General features: G+C 34.7%; 1 protein-coding gene across 1 annotated transcript in view; it reads right to left on the bottom strand.

The window, feature by feature from the left end:
* ANO3 (anoctamin 3) overlaps positions 1-26,810 on the bottom strand; it is an 84,922-nt gene that overhangs the window by 11,434 nt on the left and 46,678 nt on the right. Inside the window, exons 12-17 of the mRNA XM_062576686.1 lie at positions 25,041-25,137; positions 20,584-20,644; positions 3,700-3,782; positions 2,365-2,505; positions 1,829-1,993; positions 376-412 (exon numbers count right to left, since the gene is read on the bottom strand). Coding sequence (XP_062432670.1) covers positions 376-412; positions 1,829-1,993; positions 2,365-2,505; positions 3,700-3,782; positions 20,584-20,644; positions 25,041-25,137 — 584 coding nt within the window. The remainder of the gene's footprint in view (positions 1-375; positions 413-1,828; positions 1,994-2,364; positions 2,506-3,699; positions 3,783-20,583; positions 20,645-25,040; positions 25,138-26,810) is intronic.

The following is a 26,810-nucleotide window of genomic DNA, read 5'->3' as shown; positions in this document are numbered from 1 at the left end:
CAATTTTCCCATGGGAAAGTGCTAGTTAAAAAATAAAAATTAATAAAGCATTTGGGAAGAATCAGAAATTTCTGTATTAGTATTTTAAGAAGGATATGCTTTGATTTTGTTCTGTTATAAAGTGTTATTTTTTTTTCAACCCATATGAATAAACACACAAAATGGTGTGGAAGTATTATAATGAATTCTTTTCTTTTGCATTATTTCCTTAGTTCAATCATCATAACATTTTCTCTTTGATATTTCTAACTTAATTAGGGAAATGCCAGTATATTATCATGCATATCTGAAGCTTTCAAAAAGCTATTGTATAAAAATAGGAAGATATATGCTACAACTAATGAGGTTATATGTCAGTAGTAAAGACCTACATACCTAAATCTGTCAGGAGGTAAGCAACCTTTTCATATACCTACAATAAAAAAAGAGATGGTGTAAATACAGCAAATATTGTCGGTATGTGATGAAAGCAAATATAGAATGAAAACTAGATTTAAAAGTGTAAGTGTTCTGTTGACCTGCAGCATCAAGTTAACTGGACAGAGAAGGGAAAGCAACGTCTTAGCTGTGGATACAGAGCTTCCAATTAAAATTTCATTGAACAACTTTTGTCTCCTTTCTCTGTATCCATAAAAATGTATGCATGTTTATAAACACACACACACACACACATTATATGTATATATATATATATATAAATATAAATCAAAATCCAATAAATCAAGAGAAGTGCTCAATCATCACCTGTGTTCTTAATGAGCAGTTAGATGTTCATCATCTACCATTAGGAACAAATCTATGTGATCTTGAGGGGAAATCCTTTACCATAAATCTTTCCGTTACATGAATGTGCATACTGAAGAGGGTATCAGTCTTCTACTGAAAACTTCCTTATTTGTGCATTCAATAATTATCTCCAGTCTTTATTTTAAATGATAGTTTAGCCCAAAGTAATTATCACTTCTGAAAACATAAATATTTCCTTTAATATTTACTGTTAATAACAAGTTACTTTCAATAGCTTTCAAGTGTTTGTTTTCTGGAAAGTACATTTACAACTTAGAATTGTCATGTAATAACACGTATGTTATAAATATGTGTTGTAACATGTAACATGCTATACCATATAACATGTATGTTATAATAAATATGACAGTTTGTTTTGAAGAATGCTTTCTTATTGCAACAAGTATGCAATCTCCTTAAAGAAATAAACCATGTTTTGCTGTGCTATTATTCCTTTTTATCTATTTGTGCTTGTACCATAATAGAAAAATGATAAATTTTACTGCAGCTGAAAGAGTGGAATTTATACCAATGCACATGGTGCTATCACAACAGATGTTTAAGCCCATTGTATTACCTGAGAAAAAAGCTTAAACTGAAATCATGTATCACAGTGCTTCTAACTGTGTATCACTGATACACTGAGGAGAACTCAGAACTCATCTTTTTTTTAAAAAAAAGAAAGGAGTAAGTTCTGAGCCAGGAAGAAAATAATTTGGTTCCAGTTTGAGAAAAGACTAACTGTAACAGGCAATGTAAAAAAACAAAAATGCGAATGTGGAAAGCAGTATTCTGTACCACTCTGACTTGATGGCATAGTCAAAGATGGGTAGTGACAAATTAGGCAGGCAGTTGGAAAAAAAACCCACAACTTTGAGAAATATAGTATCAAGAGGAAAAAACCCTGAAATAGTAGAGTTAAGCAGAGCTACTTAAATAAGTAAGAATGCGTATTTCAGATATACAGTAGACTCTTCAAGTCTGTAAAAATTACTCTTTTGAATTAATCCCTCCTTCAAAAAAAAAAAAATTAAAAACTTACCACATTGAGTGACATGATGATCATAAAATTGATACAGACTCCAGTGCCAGATGTTGCAAACTGCCAATACTTTTTGATGAAATACCACTTGAAAGATGCAAATTGTTCCATAGCTACCAGACGATACACCACAACTGCAAATACTGCAGTGAGTACCAATGAAATCTAGAGGTAAGTGTTTATGCAATAGAGAAATTAGAAAAAAGTAAACAATATCTGAAATATTTTCCACAGAATCAATAGATAAACAACTATTTCATAGATTCCTACTTGCTTCAGTGAGCAGATTTTTTCGGAGAGGTAAAATACTAGACTGCTGAATTAAAATGTCTCTTTACTGTACTTTTACAATACAACTATACTACACTTTTTGAAAGAAAAAACTCCATAAACAAGAAATAAACTTGATCTGACCAAAACTGCCTATGCTGATATATAGATCCATTAATATTAAGGAATGTACTCATGATTTACATTAATATTTATATCAGAATAACATTAATGTCCTTAATAATTCCAATATTATTCAACAATACCATGAAGAATATTCCTGAGACAGACACCATCAGTCGACTGAGCTTATCAGGGAAAGGCTGGAAAGGTTCAGGTTTTCCTGTGATTGGATTTACTCTCTCCACTTGGGAATATTTAGCTTCAAACTGTGGGCGCAGTTCTTCCTGGAATAACATGGAAGATTCCATTTACATTGCAAGTATTTCATTGAAATATTGAACAACCAGGCATACATATGATTTAACACTAGTAAGCTTATATTGATAAAAATTCTTTCTTAAAATCCTTCGGCCCAAATATCCAAACAAATTGCTCTTGTGAAAATTCCTGGAAATAGCTCTGCAGCCCCTCAAAGAAGAGAAACAGTATAAGGCAGTCTAGTACAAGCTTTCCCTATTATGTGAGGGTATTAAAAAGATCATGGGTCATAATGCTGGCTTAAACACTAGTTTCTCCACAGAAATTAGTAAGAAAACTATAAAATTAATGTCAGTTACAATGGTTTTTTTTGGTGATATGAAATCACTTATTAAGAGCTGCTAGTTATTATTCACAAGTCTCTTGAAACCTATAAAACAATAACAACAAAGTCTGTATTGACTTAGGCTGCCTTTGAATCAACAATAGAGCTAAATTATATTACAACTATATTCACTACTGATTTATGGAGTAATGAAATCATTTGACTTTTGCCAATACTGATAGCAGAGTTTTACGAGGTTAACCTATGACTCTAGGAGTGACCTAAAATCTAGGTTCTGTCCTTTCACTTGTCCTAGTCCTACATCTAGGCGGGATGAAGAACCTCTGCTTTGTCCAGAAGCGTGGCTAAACCAAGCTGCCCGTTCATCCAGAGAGTCCCATTAAGACTTCAACATTCTTCTGCACTTTCCCAGTATATATTGATATCTGCTTTAGGGGACTACTCATTCCACGGGGCTTGAAACCTTGAAATGGCTGGGCTTGCTAGTGTGGGTCAGAACTTACAACTTTGAATTGCCTGTTAAAGGACCCCTGTCCTTGTTATGACTCCATCTCATCATAGTTTTCTAAATATGGATGCTCATATTTTTATTTCTTTTTAAGAATCCATTGAAAACAAAGCAAAAGTAATTTCCATTCTTTCTTTTAAAGAATACTTTTAATAAATGCAGAATTATATTGCATTTGTATCTCTAGTTACAGAATAAACATTCTTGTATATTCTCAAGTATACCTGTGTATTCTGTAACTAGAGTTATAAATGCAAATATAATCTGAATAGCAAATTCAGATTACTGGCATGCAGTATGTATCAGGAGTTACACTTATATCATGCTGATTGGAAGACTTCCAAATTTACTTCTGTTTTGTCTTACCTCTTCATCTTCCCAGTCTATGAGGTCCCAGTCATAGGTTAATACAGCTCTCCGTCTTTTCCAAAACTCTAGAAATACTGTAGCTGTGGAAAACATAAACTACATTTTAGTTACAGAAAATAAAAAAGAAGTCCTTGCAGGTTTCAAAAAAAAAAAAAAAAAAAAAAAAAGAACAACGATATGTAAATCAGTAGTTTTCCTTAGCCATTTTCCAGCTGTTTTCCCACAGAATCTGAAAACTGTAATTCTAAGATATTGTTAAACACTATTTCACAGTATTTATGTGAGAAACATTTTTGTTGCTATCTGCTGTATCTGTACAGAAATAGGTATGTCCATATATAGGCACTGCCAACCCTTTTGGATCGTTATTTTGCTTTTGAGTTTATTCCAACTATACTATTATGGTTTAAAATCTGTCTTTGAAGAAACAAAGATATGTATAGTCAATAACATTTATTAATGAAGAACTAGATTCTGACTTAATTTAAACCAGTTTGAATCAGGACAACCTTGCTTTTTTCCTGATATAGCAGCTTTATGCTGGTGTAGCTTAGCTACCAAAACACATATTTAAACAATTATTTCTGATTTATGTGTGAGATTATAATCAGATCTTTTGTGTACTTGGTATTTTTGGTAGGTCCTATAAAATTAATTACAATAAATAAGCAATGGTAAGTTACTGCAAATTCCTTTTCCCCAGAATTGCAAGCTTCTTTTCCGTGGAATATGAGAACACTAATATCAAATGGGAAATGAGAAAATTTGCTTGGTTCTGGCAGGTCAACAGCTCAGGAGGAGGATTTTTAACTGAAATTGAATAGGAAGATCCAATATTCCCACTTTTTGCTTTATTGTTATATTAAGTACAATATATATTATTTTAATATTTATATAGATTATATATCATTATTATATGATTATATTATTATATATCATATTTATATAGATTATATGTCATTAGTATCCATATGCATATCTGTATAATGTATTAAACGTTAACGTATCTGTATAACGTATTAAAACACAATAACTAGAAGTTAGCAGAATTTCATCCTGCAGCTACTCGTAAGTGATGGATGGCTGAATGAAAGGCAATGGAAACTAAGGAAGAAGCCTGGTTATCAGAAATCAAACAATGACCTTTAAATTCCACTAACTTAAACTACCTGAGTCAGAAAAACAGAAACCAAGAAATCAAATAGATTTTTTTTCAGGATCATTACTAGAAGCACAACTCAAACCTGAAGAAAAAGATGAGGAAGGATGAATTAATGAAGTACATGCAAATTTGGGGACTGGGAAGTGTATTAGCTTGTGTAAATGTCAGTTGAAATTTGAGTAAGAAAGAGATAAGTTGCAGGAATGCTAGACTGTGATTTAAGGGACAAAGGACGTATCTTCAGTTGAATACACACTAATCTCAGAATGCTGCTCATTTCATCCTGTCCTTACCCTCAGCTTGGGAAATAGGTTGCTTACTTATTGTAATCTTACTGTTTTTAGGCTCTGGTATAACATGAATAATTAATAAACAAACATAATGTCTTCTATGTGCTTATGCCCATGAATACTTTCTGCTGCAACAATAAAGAAAATCATCCATGTAGATTAACCAGCTGACCCCTAATACCTAACTATACCTGCTAACTAAAGAGCCTTCATCTTTTATAGGCTCACCTGATCATCTCAATATATGCTGCAATACTCTCACGTAGTAATCATAGTTATCACAGAATTCATGGCAATTTTGCTGTGATAAAAGGCTATTGAGAAAGCAGAGTCAAAAGCTAGAAGTATGAAAGAGGAACTCTGAAAAACTCAATTCACGAAGAACTTCTCTTGTGCCAATTTTCAGTTAAAATGTCAGTGGAAAATCATCCGAATTTTGAAATTCAAATATCTGGTCAGTTCCACAGAAAAGTTTGGATCTCTCCCAGCCTGCCTTCATTTTACTTCATTACTCTGTCAATTCCACTAATCAGACTTCCTTGCAATCAGGTGTCTCCAATCATGGTTGTGAAGTATTTCTTACTGACTCATCTCTTACCCAGAACTCTGAACTCTGAAAATGCAAAGCCCTGACTTTTATCAATGACCTCTGTATGAAAACAAGATATGCAATGGAGAAATAATCTAATCATTTGAATTGCAAGGTAACCGCATTAACATTCAAACACATCTCTGACATGGGGGAGCATCTTCATGCCTAATTCTGCTGTTCAAGTGTTTCGTATAACATAGAAGGTCAAATAAAAAGGTCTAGCTTCCTAAGGAAGACATTCTCTAGTGCTTCTCCTGCTTTTCAAGGCATACATTCCTTCCATTTTCATAGTTCCTACTGTAGTTTTGAATTTTAAATCTCCCTTTTTGTACAACATTTTGGTAGAGGCTCACTCAGGGATATATCATTCAGTGCTTTGCAATAGAGTTTGAAATTTTCTCTCAATTCTTATTTAAGTTACCTTATGTTTATTGCTCTTAGTATATCTTACTGATAAGGAACCAAAACCTGTAGGTATGTGCTTTACACAGTTCTTAATCTTTCAGAAGACAAATAGGATGATGACTGGTGGTTAAGAAAGACAGAAAAGCTTGGCTTTGTTTTGATACAATCTTAATATAACAAAAGTTTGACACTGCCAAGGGAAAAAAATGATGAATGACTGCTGTTAAATGCTGTGAATGGGAGTGAGCCAGTAGAGAAAGGAAAAAAAAAAATAATAATCCACAGAACCCAAGACTACCATGTCAGCAATCTCTATCGAATGTTTTGTAAGAGTCACTGTCCAAATGAATGCTGTGTTATTTCCCTAAAAAGTTATAAAAGTTATAAAAAGTATCAAGATTATATTATAAAAGTTATTATCAATCCTTATCTTGGTGAACCATGAACTAGAGAGTTCTGCACTGTCCAATACAAAATAAATATCCTCCCAGTAGATTTGGCTTTTCATTTTGGTCTGAATGATAGGTAATATTTGGCTGGCTCTCTTTATACCTCCCATTAGCTCTAGTTTATCAGAATTAGTAAACCTGTTCATGAAATTATCACTGGTAATACAACTTTAAAGTCATTGAACTAAAGGAAAAATTAGTAGGTCTGCTATGACTTCTATTTCTCCTCCCCTTCAACTGGTATCAAAACATACACACACACACACACGCACGCACGCACTCACCAGACAATATCTCCCTCCCATTTTGCATCTGTACTGGATGAACTTTGCTTCTAGTTTCTGTGCCACTCTTTCTATTCCTGTCACAGCTTCACTCCCATCTTCGTGGGATTATTTCCTCCCACTTTCCATATTACGGGGATGAAAGGAGAAACAGGTATTGAGATGGCTCATTGTATGTTATAATGCAGATCTTATTCTAAATTGCTGCATTAATTTACTGGAGGTGGGGGAGGGAGAAGCACAAAAACAGAAGCCAGGAATTATTACACAGATGTCACACAATCAAACATGAAGGATGCAACAAGACAACAAACCCTTATGAATGGAGGTTTGCACCCTTTATCTCTTTCGAATGCTCAGAGAGCATTTCTAGGCAGCAAAGTCCTTAAATAAAGGACTCCTCAAGGGAGGTGATCCTGCCCCTCTACTCAGCCCTGGTGAAGCCTCAAGTACTGCGTCCAGTTCTGGGCTCCCCAGTACAAGACAGACATGGAGCTACTGGAGAGAGTCCAGCATAGGGCTATGAGGATGATCAGAGGGCTGGAGCATCTGCCCTACGAGGAAAGGCTGTGAGAGCTGGGCCTGTTTAGCCTGGAGAAGAGAAGACTGAGGGGGGATATTATCGATGTGTATAAGTACCTGAAGGGAGGGTGTCAAGGGGATGGGGAGAAACTCTTTTCAGTTGTCCCGTGTGACAGGACAAGAGGCAACGGGCAAAAACTGAACCACAGGAAGTTCCGCCTGCATGTAGGACGAATTTCTTTACTGTAAAAGTGACAGAGCACTGGACCAGGTTGCTCAGAGAGGTGGTGGGGTCTCCTTCTCTGGAGATATTCAAAACCCACGTGGATGCAACCCTGTCTAACATGCTCTAGGTGACCCTGCTTGAGCAGGGGGTTGGAGTAGATGATCTCCAGAAGTCCCTTTCAACCTTATTGATCCTGTGATTCTGTGAAATAAAAGAATTCATTTCCAAAGGAGGCTCCCTTACAATTACAGGCAATTGAATCTGTTTTTCCAAGAGCTGAAGTTAACATGGTGGCCAAAATCAGTGAGTACCAGTGACATAATACAGATCTGTCTGCTTGATACTTCCACTCTGGCTGAAAGAGGTAAGGCTCTCCAGGCAGATCTGTTCTTTTTAAATAACTTTTTTTTTTTTTGTAGAAAACTCCAAATTTATGATAAATTTTTGATTAGCAAACATTACACCCTCAAGGGAGTACACTTTTTTTTTTTTTTTTTTTTTTTTTTTGCATATGAAGATATTATATGCAAGACTATCAATAAAAGGTTTAAACATACTGCAGATGAAGATTATGGCTACTAATTGAGTAACTGGAGACACTTAGAAGGAGTTATGAAACAGTATTTGCACTTGATCTTTTAAAAATTTAAAGTGGAAACAGATAACAGTATCACAGCATTCCACTCAAACAATCAGGCAACACCAAAGCACTTCTGAGTCTCTCTTCACTGCATGCCAGTCTAGAATAAATATGCACAAAGGATTAAAGGGTAAAAAAACCCTCACATGTTGAACAGATCAGCATATAAAAAGCTATATATGATATGCTTGGCTTTTCTTATTTTTACCTTAATCTAATACTATTTATATAAAACTTGCAGAAAGGCGAGTTGTAATGTTCAGATTTGTATCTCATTTTAAGTATTTCAAAGCAAAAATTACCGATATCTGTGTTTCTGGATAAATTCAGAAAATTTGGGTTTAGATTGTTACTTTGAATTACTGCAATTCTGAACATATTGGGTGATAGGATCAGACCCATTTCCAACAGTGTATTTTTCTTAACATAACTCATTTTAATGCTTGACTCTGTAGAAGACACACCTTTTCCCATTTTATCTGCAAAAACTGTACAGGAAGAAACTGTGATAATAAAAAGCTATCTTTTGCTAAAATAATAGCTGTCTAGTACACAGAACAATAGTTTTTATAGTTTTCAGAAAACAGTTCCCCTTTTGAAACATCAGTTCAAAGATTTTCAAAATAATTAAGTAGTAAGTACTACCTATCCACTTTACCATAAATACTGCAATTTTTGTGAGCTCTATAATGACAGAGCTCAAGCATGACAACAGTGAAGCCGGTCAGTCTGGTTCCCAGGTGCTCGGCGGTGTTGAGTCAAGCCCTGCCCCACCTCACCTCACTTGCACCGCGCATTCCTGACAAGTGCGACACTGTCACATTTAGAGTACCTGCATTCGAGTGTTCCTACCAGCCTAATTGCACTCTGTGCCACAGCAGTATTTCGACAGGTACTTGCAAGTTTTGTAGAGCTCACAGGTAAGTGAGGCTTTTCGTATGCTTATTAGTGAATCTGATTAACAATCGCAGGGCTCTTTTTATGTAGTAGAGGGAAAATGATCAGTACTGTCGTAGCCAAATTCTCCTTGGCGTGTATTTCTGAGAAATCAACAACTAACTAAACTAAAATTAAACTAAACCTAAACTGATTAAACAAATGAAAAAATATTTTGCCATTCGAAAGTTAAAGTAACAACCATAAACAACGATAATAATTCACTCAAATTCATGTTTTTCTTTAGTTGACATTAATGCTCCTTATCAAGCAAGTATAGAATTTCTCTCAGAGTCAGTCCAGAGTTCATTTCAAATGCTTTCAGGTGGGACAGGGGTATTCTGTGTATGTTACCTTCTAAAAAATTTCTGTAAGGAAAGGTACTGCTATATAGTTACTGCTTCTGACAAGTTTAGTTATACCTAAAGCGAACAGGAAATGCAAGGCTCAGAAGTTCTGCCAGTAAATACGTACTTGTGAGGCTGCTGGCTATTTATAGAGGGGAAAAATTGTCACAATTATTAAAAAAATTAAGATTTAATTCCCTTTTTACAACATTTCTAAAATATACATATACATTATTTTCTCAATACAATAAATGAATAACTTAAGCTTCATAATTTTATACTCCTTGCTCACTAGACTTAAAATATCTAATCTCTGGAAAGCAATCTGTATTTTGGAGCAAACAGGCACAGGAACAAACATCCAATATAATTCCAGGACCACCATCTGCTATCAATTCTTTTTGAATTTTTGAAGAAAACCTCTCTATATTTTTTCTATAGTTCTTCCCTCTATTTTTAGAGTACTGATGCAAAGGTAAAAATAATCTGTTTTATAAAGCTTAAAATGAACAGTAGATATGGTAAAAAAAAAATCACAGAAAGTGCTGCAGATATGAACATCTTATTCCAGACCAGAAGAAACACAGAAGTGCCATTAATACCTTGCTCGTGACACTGTTTACTATATAAATTAAAATATATTCTAATCATAATTATGAGGAAGAAAAATGGCACAAGGCTCCATTTATGAAGATTTCAAAATGTATAGTTCTGAAGATATTATCTCCCCATAAGGTGGTTAAAAGATTATTTTCTTGACAGTTGCAGAACGTTTGCAGACATTATGTTTATTACTGGCAGGTGGGGGGCTATATTCATGGAAAACATATTGCAATTGTTTTATTTATAGTACCAAAAATCTCTGCATTTTTAAATACTTATCATACCCTGCATATACATTTATATGAAAATCATCGTTTAAGAATAAATTTGGTCATTCTTTTCAGAAATTGCAGAAATATTGAGGGCAAATCTGAGTAACTTAAGGAAAACAAAACCAAATATAGTATCATTGCAACCCTCATCATGATGTCCACCGGTCCCAGGAGAACTCACTTAAGCCTCAAGAAGGCTTGACTTGAATGGGACCAGGACTTCACCCAGAGTGTAGGGGTGTAGATGTACAAATATATCCATTAAGAGTTTCATATTGAATACTTTTTTTCTGTAAAGAAAACTTAGTTTTAAATTAACACCAGAATGAACAAGATATTTGTAGCACAGAGTAGGCTCCTGTCAGTAAACTAAGTGATGCGCTCCATGAGGGACCTGATGTTTGCCAGCTGCTAATGAGTGTTCAGTCCATGGGGGGAGATGAGGGCCAGGCCAAAATAACCCCCTCCAGAAATCTGTAAAGCATGGATGTCAAGTCCTCAGCACCTCTATGTACGCATCTTTCACAACTGGGCTGCAGTTTTTCCTAGTATAGACGCAATCCATACTGAGGTTCACATTGCAGAGTCTTTTAAAGGAAATTGCACCCATATTGTGGTGAATTACTACTGACTTCAAACAGGGCCACATCAAAGAAGAAAGCTCAGCCTTCCTCTGTTTGGCTTTTCTTTTACTCAGCTGCTCTTAGCTATCTCAGATGAAATCTGGCTCTAGCAGCACAGAACCAAGAGCAGAGTGCAAACTCCACTTGGTGGTGACCATACCATGCAAAACATCATTCTTCACATTAAATAAAATTAAAGCTAGCTTAGGAATCCCTATATTAAACTGCAGTCAAATACCACACAGATAGCATTTCCACTTCAGGCTACATCTGCTTTACCATTTTCCATTGAGTTAGTACTGATTAATGTCAACACCAGTGAATCAAAAGGGGGGAGTAAGCTTTTGCTAGTAGTCTATTCATAGCTTCCTGAAATATATATTAGACTATAAGTAAATCTAGGTAACTTGAGGTTCAGGTTCTTCTGTTCCTCACATTTTGGCTAATCTATAGTATTGCTGTTTTCCTGGAACAGCATTATTTGCACATTAAGTTCTAAGGCCAATGAGTCTCTTTCAAGAACTTCAGTGTTTTTCTGAACTCTATGAACTGCATGAATGTTGCACTAAAAAAAGAACAGTTAATTATTATACGCAAAAAGGTTTCCAAGAAGTGCAGTTCTTAATAGTCTCAGAACTACAGCATACAATCTTCACAGCAAGGAGGTTTCTCCTCTTTTGTCCCCAAAAAGAAAATTACAAAAATTAGCAAATCATACATACGAAAACACAAAGAATTTGTTCAGAATGGATGCTGACTCCTTAGTACACTGCACTAGAAATAGCAAATGCAATAAAAGTGAACTGATGGGAATTTCCCTATATAGATTTAAGTTACAGTCAAGCGTAAATAAAAAAATATAACAAGACTCACTTTGTTCACTCACATGACTACTAACACACAGGAGACAAGATCATGCTACAGCATAAAAATAATAGTACTGTTAAGATGAATGCACGTGTTTGAAGATCTTGTAAAATCTATTAGCTTTTTCTTCCTTCATTGCTTTATAGCTGTTTTTAATACTGATCAAAAAAAAAAAAAAAAAAAAAAAAGATCAATACTCAGATTGCATGGCATTCCATAGTCACATGAAGGTGCATCACTCAAACCACAAACATAACTAGAACTGGTAACCAAAACCCTTTTTATTTTTTAATCCTGAGTTTGAAGGATAATGAAAGAGAAGCTTTCTCTTTTAGTTTTTGCTAAATAAATTATAAATATTTCTCAAGCATAAATACTTCTTGACATATAACTGATGACTTCTTAGGAAACAAGCAGCCTGGAGAGGTAAAAAATATGTTAACAAGTAGATTAAATGGCATTTTATAAATAGACATATATTCCAAATAATGATCCCATCTTCTAACCACTGAACTCAGAGGCATATAAGAATAGAGTACAAAAGGAATAAGATAGATACAAAATGACATACTGACATAATTAATTATCATCTGTCCATTGAAGACACATCCCCCATAGCTGGATGCTTGTACTTTCCATTGCCCCTTTGTCATATAGAAGGAAGCTAAGTTAGGGAAAATCCACAGGTACATTAAAAAAAGATAGGGAAAAACACAAAACAGTGTGGGAAGCAGAACGTGAAGAAAATAAAGTTATTTCTTCCAAGTATAAACCTCAGTTTTTTAGATGTCCACGTACACAGACAGCTAGTTACTTAACGATGCTGAAGATATAACTTAGCCATACATTTTACCGTGCTGGCACATGAGATTATACTGGTGAGTTAAAAGCAGCATGATCTTAACCTCTCTTTCCTACTCAAAAAACCCAAACCAAACCAAATCTCCACAGATACACACTGAACAGCATACCTGCTATAATGAAGGGGCTTAGAAACGAACTTGCCTCACTTTTTTTCCATTTAACGTTTGAAAATTAGTGGATAATACGAAGCTTCCAGTTTTCTATAGGAAAAGTAGTTTGTATATCACAAATTCACTACCACTAATAATCCCTGGGCTGATTTAGCTTTCAGTTTGCTCCTTGCAGCATTCATACAGTACTCATTGCTCAGGTCACAAAACACTGACCATCATATTTCAGCACTAAATGTAACAATTGTATTTCCTGACAATGGCATATAACTTTCTTTAGTATACTCTCAACAGTGCTACCTCACCAGAAAACACTGCCTAGTGCATGCTATTCGAGCATGTATCATTATGTCATTCTATAGCAAAGCTGTTTTACATTATTCCCTTCCAAGTAGGGAATATTCTTGAGCAAAGAGTTTTCTGCTGTTCATTAATATTGCTTCAGGACATTATTAACACTCAGTAATGTTTTCAACATCAACACATGGTACTGTGGATACAGCAACTTCAACAGAGTAACACTAAATTTTTAGCAGTTTATTTGAGTCTTATCTGATTTGTTTTGCAAACGAAATAATACATAAAAGTGAATTTCTTGCAGGTTCGCTACTTAACAAAACAAACTTTGAAGTCAATATAATGCAACACTCCTGTGGAATGGTTTCATTTTTTCTGCTAGCAATACTGCACTGCACTATGAACAATATTGAGAGCACAACAGTAAGAGACACAATTAATAAAAATAGCTCAATTACAGGTAACAATCAGTCTATGGTCCAAGTAACTACACATAGATCTGTTCGACATATGACTAGCGCCATAAATCTTTCTACTGTAAGTCACACTGCACTGACAACTGCCAATGGAAGTGTAACGAAAAGAGCAGAGAGAAACAATCAAACAAACAGTACACCTCTGAGATCCACTGGTGACACTATTTTATTCCCAAATGTCACTACAGTATCAAAAGAAGGAATAAATAACTCTGCCACCACCTTCAGTAGAATCACGATGTCTTCAGCGACGCCTACAACAAAGGGTGACTTTTCCACAGTGCCCAGAAGTGCTGCAGCTATTCCTACAGGTATGCTGCCCCCCGTGACACCAAGCAACACCTCCTACAGCATGCACTCTGCTGTGACGCTCTCCAGGAAGAGCTCTTCCACAACCCCTGCATCATCATCTACTGGCAGCCCACCAACGTCGTCCTCCACGAAGCATGACAGTCCTACGACAGACTTCAATCCAATTCAACAGACAACAGTGATGAACCAACATTTTACCAACACCTCTATTACATCATCTAATTCAAAAGATACCAATGGAGGTAAATATCTAACTAAAATTCCCATAGTTTTAATAAAGTTATAATGCTTTTATAAATGCTTTTATGCTTTAATGCAGTTATAATGCTCAAAAACCTTTTTTTTTTTTTTTTTCAATGAATGGAAAGTTCCACAAGATGCGTGAAGTAATACGTGATTTAGTACAGACCAAAATTAAAATTCACCTGAAATCAAAAATAAAATGCACAGGTACCTTTTCAGAGTGCTTTGACACTTTAGGTATAATCAGCTGACTCTTTTTACACTTTTATTATGTCAGCATAAAATCACAGTTCCATACAATCCTGCAACACCAAATCTCCACTTCCCTGGAGTTCATCAATGTGGAGTAGCACTGATGGGAGTGCCAAATAAAAAGAATTTTCAAATAATTTGCTATTTGTTTTTTTACATTCCCAAGAGATGAAAAAACTGTATGTATTGTTTGTTCACACTAGAGTGGAACTGCAAAGCAGAAGTGCAGAAATAAAATTAAAAATGCATAATACATCAACTAAAGCTCAGAAATTTTATGACCAAAAGTGACTTCTTAAAAACACTTCCAGAGGAATTGCTCATTTTACATTTATTAAGTTGATTATGCGTGGGAAAACAATGGAGTATAAAATTGTCATGGCACTTTTCTATCCTGCTGTTCTGAATTATGTCTTCAGGAAAACAAATGGAAGATTACGAAACAGTACATTTTGGCCATTAATTAGCTTTCATGCTTTTAGATAGGCCTGTAAGGCTTATCCATCATATCCAGTACAGTACAATTTGTACTAAGAACTGAAGGAGCATCATGCTTTCATGTTTCCCATCACAATTCTAAGAATTATGACATACATGATTTTTAGATAACAAGACTGAAAAGGAAGTGTGTGGGGGGAAGCAAGTTCATTTCCAAAAAAAAGGAGAATACCCTGAAGAAATTTTAAGGAATCTGAGGGAAATCCTGGAAGAATGCAGTTATTTTGCTAACTGAACAAGTGAAGAAAGCATTACTAGACTTCTGGATGGATACTCAACATTGGTACTTTAAAATGTAAACACTTGAAATTCAGAGGCTGTAGTTTTAACTACTGGCTTGAACAGAAATAATTACACCTAAACAATGATTGTTGCTTAGTTTTTTAAAACTAGATGGTAGGGTTTGATTCTGTAATTCAACCAGGAAGCTTTTTTTCACTAAAAACTTTTTTTTTTTTTTTTTTTTTTTTTTTTTTTTTTTTTTAATCATAGTTCTTGCCTTGAAATCATGGACTTTTCTATTTTCTTCTATAAAGGCACATCATTTCTCCAGGGAAGCTAATTTAGTTGCAGACCACAAAGCATTTCAGACAGTCAGACTCTCAGTCCACAAAATCCTCAGTTGGTATAAAGTGAGGGTAAAATATCTAATATTATAAATTTATTATTCTGATTCAACTGTCTTTTTTCTCCCTTTCTCTTCTAGAGAAAACCAACAAAGGAGGAGTAATATTTGGTGTCATTTTAGGAACCATTTTGGGATTTGTGTTATTTGGTCTGATTGGATATTTTATCTGTGGGAAGAAAAGTTCTGAATCATTTTCCCACAGACGACTTTATGATGATACAAGAAGTGAACCAGGTAAGGAATAGCAAACTGTTATGCGTAAAACTGCTTTTTTTTTTTCCTGTTTAGCGCTCTTTAAATAGTTTGGTCTTACTGAATTATTAAGAATCATACCATCAACTTCACTAGAAGTACCTTTTTACTGACAAACTTATTATTTTTAAATTTTAGCTTATAACCAATTCTTCCCTTAATCGTACTCCTCCTCCTTCCCTATCACCCCTCATGATTTTTTTTTTTTTAATCTCAGAAATATCAGGAAAAACATACCTAGTATCACTGAATCTGCTAAAAAATACTGGAGTGTTCAAAACCATAGACCAACAGCTCTCCCAAAATATGACTGACTGAAACAGCCAGACTCTTTACTGATCAAACTTCAGTTACAGGATGAGGAATTAAACTATACCTGTTTTCAGGAGTAGATATATTTTAAGAGGCTTTAAAAGAATGTTTCGTCTTCTCCATGAATATGTACAAACTTACATTAAAGTATAATCAAATGGTTTTGTCCATTCATTGTATGTTCCTGGATTTCTTCTAAAATGTTTAAACAATTAGAGGCTAACCAAACTTCTTTCTTATATAAAATTAAACCAAAATAAAACTCAGGCAATATGTCCTTTGTGGTTTAGATGCCACAGCTGAAAGCCGCCAGAATGTCTAATTAGGTACAGCTTTAAAAGTCAACTGACCATGATCTGCCTCTGTGAAGAGGTTGAAAAATGAGCATCTAGAAAAGACAGAATTTAAATTAAGTTTACACTGAACAACATAAACCTTAGTAAAGAAAAAAATACTTGTTTTCATAAGAATGACAGAATTTATGCTAACAAGCAATGTAGGAGTTCTGCAACACCACTGTGCTAAAGATAAAATTTACTTATGAGCCACATAAACTCCATGATCTAGAATCATTTAGGACCGCTTGGGCTTGGAATTTAGAGAAATTAAGAATTTTTTAAATCTTTGAATCTTTTAAAAAATAATAATCTATATTAATCATCATATTAAGCATAGTTATTATAATAAAACACAATGATAAAACAGATTATTTATATATAGCAAAACCAAATTAAATTTCTCTTTTTGTATTTTTTTTTTTTTTTAATATTTCCAGTTCAATAGAAATGGTTCATGCACAACTCTTAATTAGGATCATATCTATTAATGAAACTACTTTAGAGTATTACCTACAGCAAAACTAGTTACTTATTATAAAAGACAGTATCACAGCCAATATGATGCACTATAACATTTAAAGTATCATAATCTTCCTTCACACTACAGAGATAAAAGACCAATCTCAGTCTTCCTGCAGTCTCAAAAAAAAGTTTTTGCAGAACTGGGAGGCTGGACATTTTGGATGCACATATTTTGCAAACTAATATATAGAGAACAAGAATCTTGTATGAGACCAGCTCATCTACAGATTTTTGTTCTTTTGTGGTTCTGTATATAATCATATAAAACCTGCCTGTAAGGAAACATGTAAGTTGCTTATAAGCTAGTGTAGATTCATTTCAGCCTAGCCGTGTAGCTGCATTTTACCTTGAAATCCATGTGAGCAACAATGTTTTTAGCTCAAGAAAGTTACTCCCTTCTACTTGAAGACAGAAAAATTCTCCTGTGGGTAAAGCATCAGCCTAGTACTATCCTGCTACAAACACTTCTCTAATAAGGACTGTATGACAGTTGATGAGAGGATACTTGACACCTATCATCATTAGATTTTGAATATGGGTCTTCATCTGTCCCTCCCCCAGCCTCCGTACACAAGAAAGAGAACAACAGAGTTTAGCTGCAAGGGATTGCTTAACTGTGAGATACCCTAAGTAAAGGGAAAAGCATCATTCACACAATATATCAACATTAAATAAATTATCCTTTTCAGTTCTCCAGTTAGACAACTCACTTGGACCATATGATGTGAGCTTTGGAGAGATGTGTTATGACAAAACCAGTGCGACAGACAAGGCAGGGGAAGACAACGCAGGGTGCCCGGGCGAAGACATTGCAATGGATGACATGATGCCATCTTACCCCTCAGAATGATATGTGCTTCACATTACACACTCCCTCCTTATCTGTATGCTCTTATTTTTCCAAACTGATCTTGCAGCTGCTACCTTACAGCCATTACTGTGCAAACGAGGTTGTAGAAAGCAAGCAAAAATCACAAGATACAGTGATACCTAACAGGCAGTGCGCAGTAGCGGAGTATCACTCTTCTTTGTAATGAAACACTCAACCTACAATCTTCCTTGGAGGATATTATACCTGCTTTATTAATAGCAGTATTAGCAAATAGCACACAGGTAAAATTCTTCCTTGTGTAATTTCATTTGATATTGGTCAAGAATACAGATGTTTTAACAAACCAAAATTGGACTAGGATTGCAAAAATTGTTTAGCACCTCTCCCCGCCAAACTTAACTACCTTGATGAGAAACTACCCCCCAAAATACTGTTTATATCTGAATAATGACTCAGGGTATTAATTTCCCCACATTTGCTCCTCTCAGAGAACAAGATATACAGAATTAGGGTCATTTGGATTACTCACAGATTGAAGTTTGTTGGGGAAAATGAAGCTACTGAAGTAACATGGACTGTGACACAGAGTTACAATCACTATTGAAGAAGAAAACAAAAGGATGAAGCTTCTATTTCTCTGTCAAACCGATCTGCTATCTGCATTGCAGCCTAGAGCTGTAGAACTGATGCAAGTGATTTCGGCACAGGTTAGATGGAAGAAATATTCATCTCCGCAGGGAAGGAAACCAATTATCTCTGCCATGTACATAAACATCCTAAAAAGCATGCTTTGGTTTTATCCAGCTAAAAAGTAAATGTTATGGTGATATAATGCAAATGACAGTACAGTTCATCTGTTTGCATTTACCACAAATGTCTAAAATTAAAGAAAGAACATGAGAAAGACAAAGCAGTAAAAGCACAGAATAAACAAAATGAAGTGCTGAAAAAATTACTGTTCACATAGAACACGTTTGTTACTGTGACTGTTAAAATGCCTTACTTAGCTTGGAGATTGTGGATCAAGTTGATGCAGTTACAGTGCTAAGTGGCCGAGAACATTGCAATACGGTTTATTTGCCTTGTGATTGAATTGCATACACAAGTATACACACCAGAAAAAAAAAAAAAAAAAGCCTCCATTTATCATACTGCAGATGAATAAAATAGGTATTTATTTAAAAATATTTAAGTGACTATGGAATTGAGTGCCTAAGGGTAATATTAGCATTCCTATATTGAGTCTACCATGAAATCAGAATTCCCATCAAAAGTAGAACCTGATTTCTAACAGTTTCCAGCATACTGGATAGCAGACTGAAAACATGAGACATATCCACTTGTATTAAGTAACAGCAATACCACTCTGCTGCCAGATATTAAGAAAAACAGTGCTCAGCTTTCAGCTTCCTTAGCATATACTGTAATATCTTTCCTGAGAACAATCTTGGCACTATTGCACAAACAAAACTCTTCCTTACGCTTGTATCTTGTCTTCCCTGAGAACATAAAGAGTCCTCTCTAGGAAAAACTTGCAGATGGACATGAAGCTACCAGTGCTGTCTACATCAGTTATCATTTAACTAATAGTGAAATGTATTTTAGGACTTTATGAAACTAATTAACAGTAACTGCAAGGCTATAGAGCAAGATTAGGAACTAATGAAGAAATATCACTTAGGTAAACAATTGAAGTGTGACTTTCAGCTATATTTATATTGTCTTAGCTTTCAGTGACTTAATTGTGCATTTGGCGTGTGTGTGTGTGTGTGTCTATGTCTGTGTGTGTGTCATTTACTTGTTTAGTGCTTTACTGCTTTAAAATTTTTGACATTAGTTCATCCTTCACTTTCTTTTCTGTTGAGTCATTACTGCTTATTTATATGTTATGTAAATAAAGCTGTTATGTACCATGCAACTCTATTGACAATTGCAAATCCCTGGCTTGAATACACAGTCAGTTGTATGGATGGGAAATAGTGTTATTTTTTCAGGGTTTACACAGGCAAAAGTTTATAATAGCAAAATTAATTATCTCCTTTTAAATCAGTTTTCCCTATTTTCCAGGAGCAATATATTAACTTCAGTGAAAGCTATTCTATTAGGCACATCATGCTAAAACCATTACATCTGACTTCTACAGCACTATTACACTGACCTTTTAAGAAAGGAAAGATTGTTATTGGTAACACCTGTCCAGTAGTGGCCTCTGTGTTTATCACCCTTGTTGGCTTGGTGCCCCATGGCACGGTGTGAGTGATGTCAGAGTGAACATAATGAAATATGTAGATGAAGAACTTGAATACAAACAGTTAAATAGCTATAAACATTTAACATCAAATCATTCATTTATGTCCCTCTAATTAGCTTCCATGAAAGCATTCTCACTTATTCTATGACAATTTTCTACACTTCGTCATTTTTATATTGACTCCAGACCAGTAAATTATCCTACATGTTTGCCTCTAAAAAGACTTCTACCTACATGATTTAAAACTCAGGCTTAAAGACACTAAAGTCATTACATTAAGAATAAAAAATATTATTTTAACCTACTAGTACTATAGTAGTAATAATTAATGTTGATGAAAGCAAAAAAGTGTGTGTGATGAAATCATAATCTTTTTTAAAAAAATATTTAAAACTATAATCTTCCTAATTACCTTAGTAATCATATAAAAAGGACAGCTGAACAAAAAAAAAGAAAAAGAAAAAAAATTGACTTACCCCAAATTGCCATGAATATAGCAAAGAAGACAGTCCCTCCATTATCAAACAAATGTGTAACCTGAATAGAAAATAAATACATCATGAACAAATAATATTGCCATTTTATCCCTTTACTCCACAGAACCCCAGAATACATAACAGATAGCATAAATTAAAAGATAAGCACCTTAATACGAAATCCTACTCCCATGTTTCTTCTATCAAAATATTTCTCCAATTCTGTCTTTGATTATAATTTCAGCTGTGGTTTTCAAGACTGTCAAGAGTTCACACATCTCCATCTATTTGCTTCACAAATGCTGAGAGCTGCTCTGGCCATGTTCACACAGTTCCTCCAGGCTTCTACTCATATTCTAGTTCAAATTTAAGCTCAATATTTTCTATTTTAAAGTTTTTAGAACCCTAAATCTCTTGTCTTCTAACTTTTGTTTCCTTGTACATTGTTAATAACTCTTTTCATGCCATTTTATTCTTTTCCCAAGCTATCCTGCAATTCCTCTGCCTGTAAGAATAGTATATATTCTTTTTTATCCAGCCATCTCAGCCTCTAAATTGTTCCTGATGACATATCCTCCTTTTTTAAAAGGCTAATGCCCCATAACTCGCACAAACCTTACATAAATTCTAAATAACTGCCAATAAAGTGTCTACACTACAATTCTACACTGTGCACTTAATTTCACCTCATGAATGCTCTCATTTGTTGGATTTATCACTTCCTTGTTCTTCGTCATAAGCTTTTGGGGGAAGAATATACATTTTGCTGAAAAATCCAGGGCTCATCAATAGAAAATAAATAATAAGTAATTATCACATGCCTATGGATCACTTTAAGCATCTGAGTGGGCCAGGTGATGTCCCACCTTTTAGGGAAAAGGTCACAATTTTTATATTACAAAAATCTAGAAGTTATTATATGTAAGCCATGATATGAAAGGGTATTGAGGAAGCTGAAATTAAGACCAACGTAGTTTCAATAGACTGAATGCTGGCAACTGACAGCGATTTATCCAGGCACAAAGGGTCTAAATTTCTTTGAATGAACAGTGGTTTAAGATGTTGCTGAGCATTAGTAAGCAGCGCAGTGGCTTAATTTAAATTCTCATATGAAAAAAAAGCATAAATCATTATGAGATAATAGAGTAAATCAATAGAAAAACTTATTGAGGGGGGCATGTTAGAAAGAGGATCTGAAGACATAGGAAAAATAAAAGGGAAAGTGACATAAATGCTTTTGATATGTATTATCTTAAACTCTGTAGATAATTTATGATGATTTTCTACCATATTATTGAAAAAAACTTTGCTTTCATTGGTGTTGAATTGATTTTTGTTTTAAGGGCCAACTTTGAAGCTCTTATCACAAAAGGAAATTCTTCCTTGCACCTATGGAAGTGTGTAGGTAACCAGATTAAGTTTTGTAGCATTGTGACCTTCTCTTACATGTGAATGTATTCTGGCCATCAAGAGTGCTCTTTGAGCAAGGCATGTCTCAAAGGATACAGGATGTCAGGACTGACAGCTTGCCTCAGGCAGTTCACCGAACACACTCAAGCAAGCGTTAAGATGCATAATAGCTTCCCTGTGCTTTGTCATTGGGGCTGCCCTCTGTAGCAAGCACCAGTCCTGCTGACAGATTTTCATTCTTTCAGATAAGGCTGTCATTATTGCTTCTGCCTAGCAAATTAATAGGCAGCCAAGGATATTTGGTAAGAGACTTAACTCTTGAAAAAGTTAATAGAAACAGTGTTGCTTGCCTCTGTATTTTATTCCTTCTAAATGATTCTAATATTAACAGAATATACTAACAACATGTACCTTTTTCTGCATGCGAGTCTGGGTTCATTCTTTATGGTACTGAAGAAAATGAGAATTTACTATCTGATATTTGGTATCAAGTCCAATGTCTTCTCTGCACGAATCACATAATGGGATCACTGTATGTACAAATACGTCCTTTCGTTTGCATTTCTATTGCATTCATGAAGCACAAAAAACACCAACATAATAGGTATGAGACTTATTATGACCTTATTGAAAATGTGACTCATGAACAAAGGCAACAGAATAAATGTGATGAATATTTCAGTTTTGAATGCATGTATATGTGAATAAGTGATTTTGGATGCTCTGCTCAGTAAAGAGTACATCTTTCTAAGGGAATACAAAATAAACCAAAACAAACGAACAATTTCAACCCCGTAGATTTAGTGCTGCTAAAGGTAGAAAATATGTACCTGGCTGTGGATCTAGCACTATCTTTAGATACAAAGTTTGGGCTCACTCAGTACCACATTCAGAATAAAGAACTGAATGGCTTAATGGCTAACTGAATAGATTGAGGCCCGCATTGACCAGAGGCTACTAAGTAAGTGACATACTCTTAAGAATCAGTTCTAGTCAGTCAGCATACCTGACTGATACTATCATATGTGATATCCTGTGCTTTGAATCCACTCTGAAACAACACCCTACCTATTGCGCTCGAGGGCAAGGCGCGATGGCAGTAGAACTAACTGAGACACAATGCACCACGCTGATCACATACTGATTAAAGAGTTCATTTAATGCAGACAAGAATCACGACCTGGACATTCTGTTATTCAGATTACAACCCAGATATTACATTCCTTTCCCTTAAATTACAAACTTCACTTCAGTGTGTTTTTTAAAGGGATACGAAAAAAAGAGGGAGGGGATGAAAGAAATGGTCAGTAACAAGAAAAAAGGCATCTCTGTATTTTGCTTCCAGCTTTGCAAAAAACTTGGCAGAAAAACATTGGAACCATATGATTTTTTGTATTACTTTGTTCTAGCCAAACTGCTCCTAAACACAGAAAATTGGCAGATATTAAATGAAGCAAACCCTTGACAAGAGTTTTAATAAAGTAAAATACGAGCACAAGGCCTTATATAGATGAGGCAGGTCCCATGACAAGCAGGCCCGGGGAGGGAAACTTCAGTTAAAGTAACTTACTAACTTACTCTTCCTAATTAACTCAATGCTTGTGCATTTACATACTGTACATAATTTCAAAGTAGTGAATAAGTATCAAAATACTTATAAGAGTGTCTGCATGGAATGAACAGGGATATATTCCCTTACATTTCAGGTCTTTGGCTGTGCTTGAGGAAGACAGAGAAGTAAATTATGTTTCAATAACAACAAAACCTGATGTTGACCAGTTTTTCAGAGCAAAAGTATTGGCAGGAAATTTGGGAGCCTATATTAATGTTCACAGGTTTTGCAGACAGCAGAAAATGACACTTGTGAAGATGAGTGATTACTCCTTGTTTTCCCTGGTTGTCATCTGCTTTTGATTCAAGGAGATCAGTTTGAAAATGTGTGGAAGTAGTAGCTGGGTAGAATGCTGCCTTTTCTGGTACAATCTCTTATTTACAACATGCCATTAAAAAGAGATGCATGATATAAGCATAAGAACTCAGTACAAAATTAACTGTGAGAAAAAATGCTGCTTATTAAATGGGGTTGTTAAAACAACCAGACCTAAATTCATACGTTTGGGACTGCAGTATCCCTTTAATTTCCTGTCAAACTGCAATGGACTGGCCATTCTCTAAAAAGAGGCAATTCTGGGATAGGCTGTATGCCTTGCACAATGCTATTTCCATTAAGAAAGCTCTTACCTTCAGTAGACATTGCAAAAACTTACAAAATTCATAAAAAATAAAAGTTATGAAAGAATTTATGGAGCTATTTTCTGCTATAAGGTTATCTCCATATTTAAAAATAAAAACCTGAGTTTTGCTTAAAAATGACCATTTCAACACAGAATTTGTAGTTGTAATTGAAAAGTTTTTTCAAAACAAAATTTTAATTTGTCATTATAAAATAAAACATTACATTTGTAAAGTTAAAACATAATCATTTTTATCAATCTCAATTGTAAATCTTTTTAAATTTTCCTTCATAGAGAGTTTAGAATTATCCAGTTTTACTAAAAGAAGTAATTGTGGGTATTCAGGTTTGAAAGAGAGTTTCTTGTAGCAAAATGTTTACTTGTATAAAATCTTTGCATTAGTTTGACAGAGCTAAGCAAATTACAGGTACATTATAACCCTGTGTAATGCAAGAGAATTCCTTTAAGAGCAGAAATTCAATCACCAAATATGCAAGTGAAACAGAATAGGAAGTCAATTACAGGCGAAAGTAGAAAAAAACCTTCCAAGAAAAGTTTTGTTGCTCAGGGGACCTTATAAATTGATATAAACAATAGGGATTTAGGAAGAAAATGCTCACAGATATTAAAGCAAATCTTAGAATCATCTCTGAATATTTCAGAGATTTCATACTTATAATAAATATGAACTTCAAAGGCTATAGAGAAACAACATGTTTTAAAGAAATCTTTGCTGAAAGTGGAGTAGCCATCATACAATGAAAGTGGACTTTTAGACAGAAAGTATCCTGAGAGCAATAAGCTAATAATTACCTTGGCATATATGCAGCTTTCATTGAGTTTTTGTAGTGTGCAATTGCGTTCACACATAGGACACATGATGGTTTCATTTGCCTCGCAGATCTCTTTGCTTTAGCAGTAAGATAGGACAATAAAGGTTATAAAAAGGCTTTTAGCATTCTTAACATTTTCTCAGGCTCCACTGCTTGTGGTTTGCATTTGTTAACATTATGCGTACACTGCAAAACAGGCTTAACAAAATAGTTTAAGAGTGAATATTCAGAATGAAAAGAGAAATCCAACATCTACTGAAGTCAGTAACCTTAAAACTTTTGGCACTGGAGTTATATACACTATCTTTGGGCAGTGGGCTACGCTTCACATGCCCATAAATATCTCCAACAGAAATATCACAAACAGAAGAACAAAACATTGCTACTTGCCAGCTATTTACCACATATCTACAAAAGTTATGTAGAAGATACATTAGAAGCTGGACATTACTAGCATAACCATGCTGATTTCAATCAGCTTATGCCAGTTCCCATCAGCTGAAGGTCTGTTCCACAGTATGATTGCAAACACACTTAGGTCAGTGGGTCACTATGTAAAAAAACATAGTTAATAACCATCCTAGGATGACAGAGATTTCTGGCATTGACATTTCAAGTATTCGTGGGTTTATTTCCCATGGATCAACTTATGTAGAGGACTAATGAACAAACATAGCCTAGTTCTGGGAGAAAAAAATATGTTCAAAGCTCAGTCCACTGTTCAAAGATCATAGGATTCAGGACAATGTAGTGTCATTGATGTCACTGGGACTATTCATACTCGAAGTAAATAATTAAGTGTCTTCATGAAAACTCAAGGGAATTAACAGAAATGAAAAAATGAGTTTTAAGACAAATTTTAACTGTAATGAGTAAGCTTCCCAAAGAACCACATCAACTGATTGCCTTTCCCCACCCTTTATCCATGCTGAGATGCAAAGAGAGGCTTTCATTGCATTTTCTTTCAAATAATTAAGCACAGAAATTAAAATCTCAACAATACAGTAGCTGAACAATGATAAAAACTGTTGGCAAATATAAGGCCAAATTGTGCTGTGCTGTGAATCTAAAATCTGTATTATAAATGTCACATTTTCCATGTTCTATATCTCAAGTTAAAATTTTGGTTTGTTTTTAATAACACCTGAAGTTTCACAAAATTACACTGACCTTGACAAGTTACATGCATTAGCACTGCTCTGTAAAGACAATATTTGTTAGGTAAGTGCGTACGACAGGTGCAATGTTAACTGGTACTGCAATTCAACTCTTCAGTACAACACAGCAAAGGAAACTTCTTTGTACTGTCCTCACTGACATATCTGAAATCTGACTGTATCACATCTGTAATGGTGAAGAGATGCCAACTTTGCTGCATTACATTCCTGGCCTTCCTGCTTACCAGACCACAAAGCAACAAATTACAACAGTGTTAATTAGTGATATGTATAAACCCATTAAACCAATCAAAACCAACCTTATTTAAAACCATCAGATTTATTTTTGTATATACCAATCAACATATAATAGCTTGACATCTGTCCTGAAAATAATGATACACAATAGATACGGCATATAAACCATTGAAAGAAAAGAAAACAAATAAAAAGAGTTCTGAAGAACTGCTGAAAGTCCTTCCATATGACAACTTTACATCTTTACTGCCCAGTTTAGCTACAGGAGGGCAAATGGATCAAAATATATTTAAAAGTATATGAAGCAAGAAAAATAGGTGCTTGATCTGCATTTT

The sequence above is a fragment of the Rhea pennata genome, chromosome 5, assembly GCF_028389875.1.
Source record: "Rhea pennata isolate bPtePen1 chromosome 5, bPtePen1.pri, whole genome shotgun sequence".
Classification (NCBI taxonomy): domain Eukaryota; kingdom Metazoa; phylum Chordata; class Aves; order Rheiformes; family Rheidae; genus Rhea; species Rhea pennata.
This window is presented reverse-complemented; position numbering and strand designations above follow the sequence as displayed.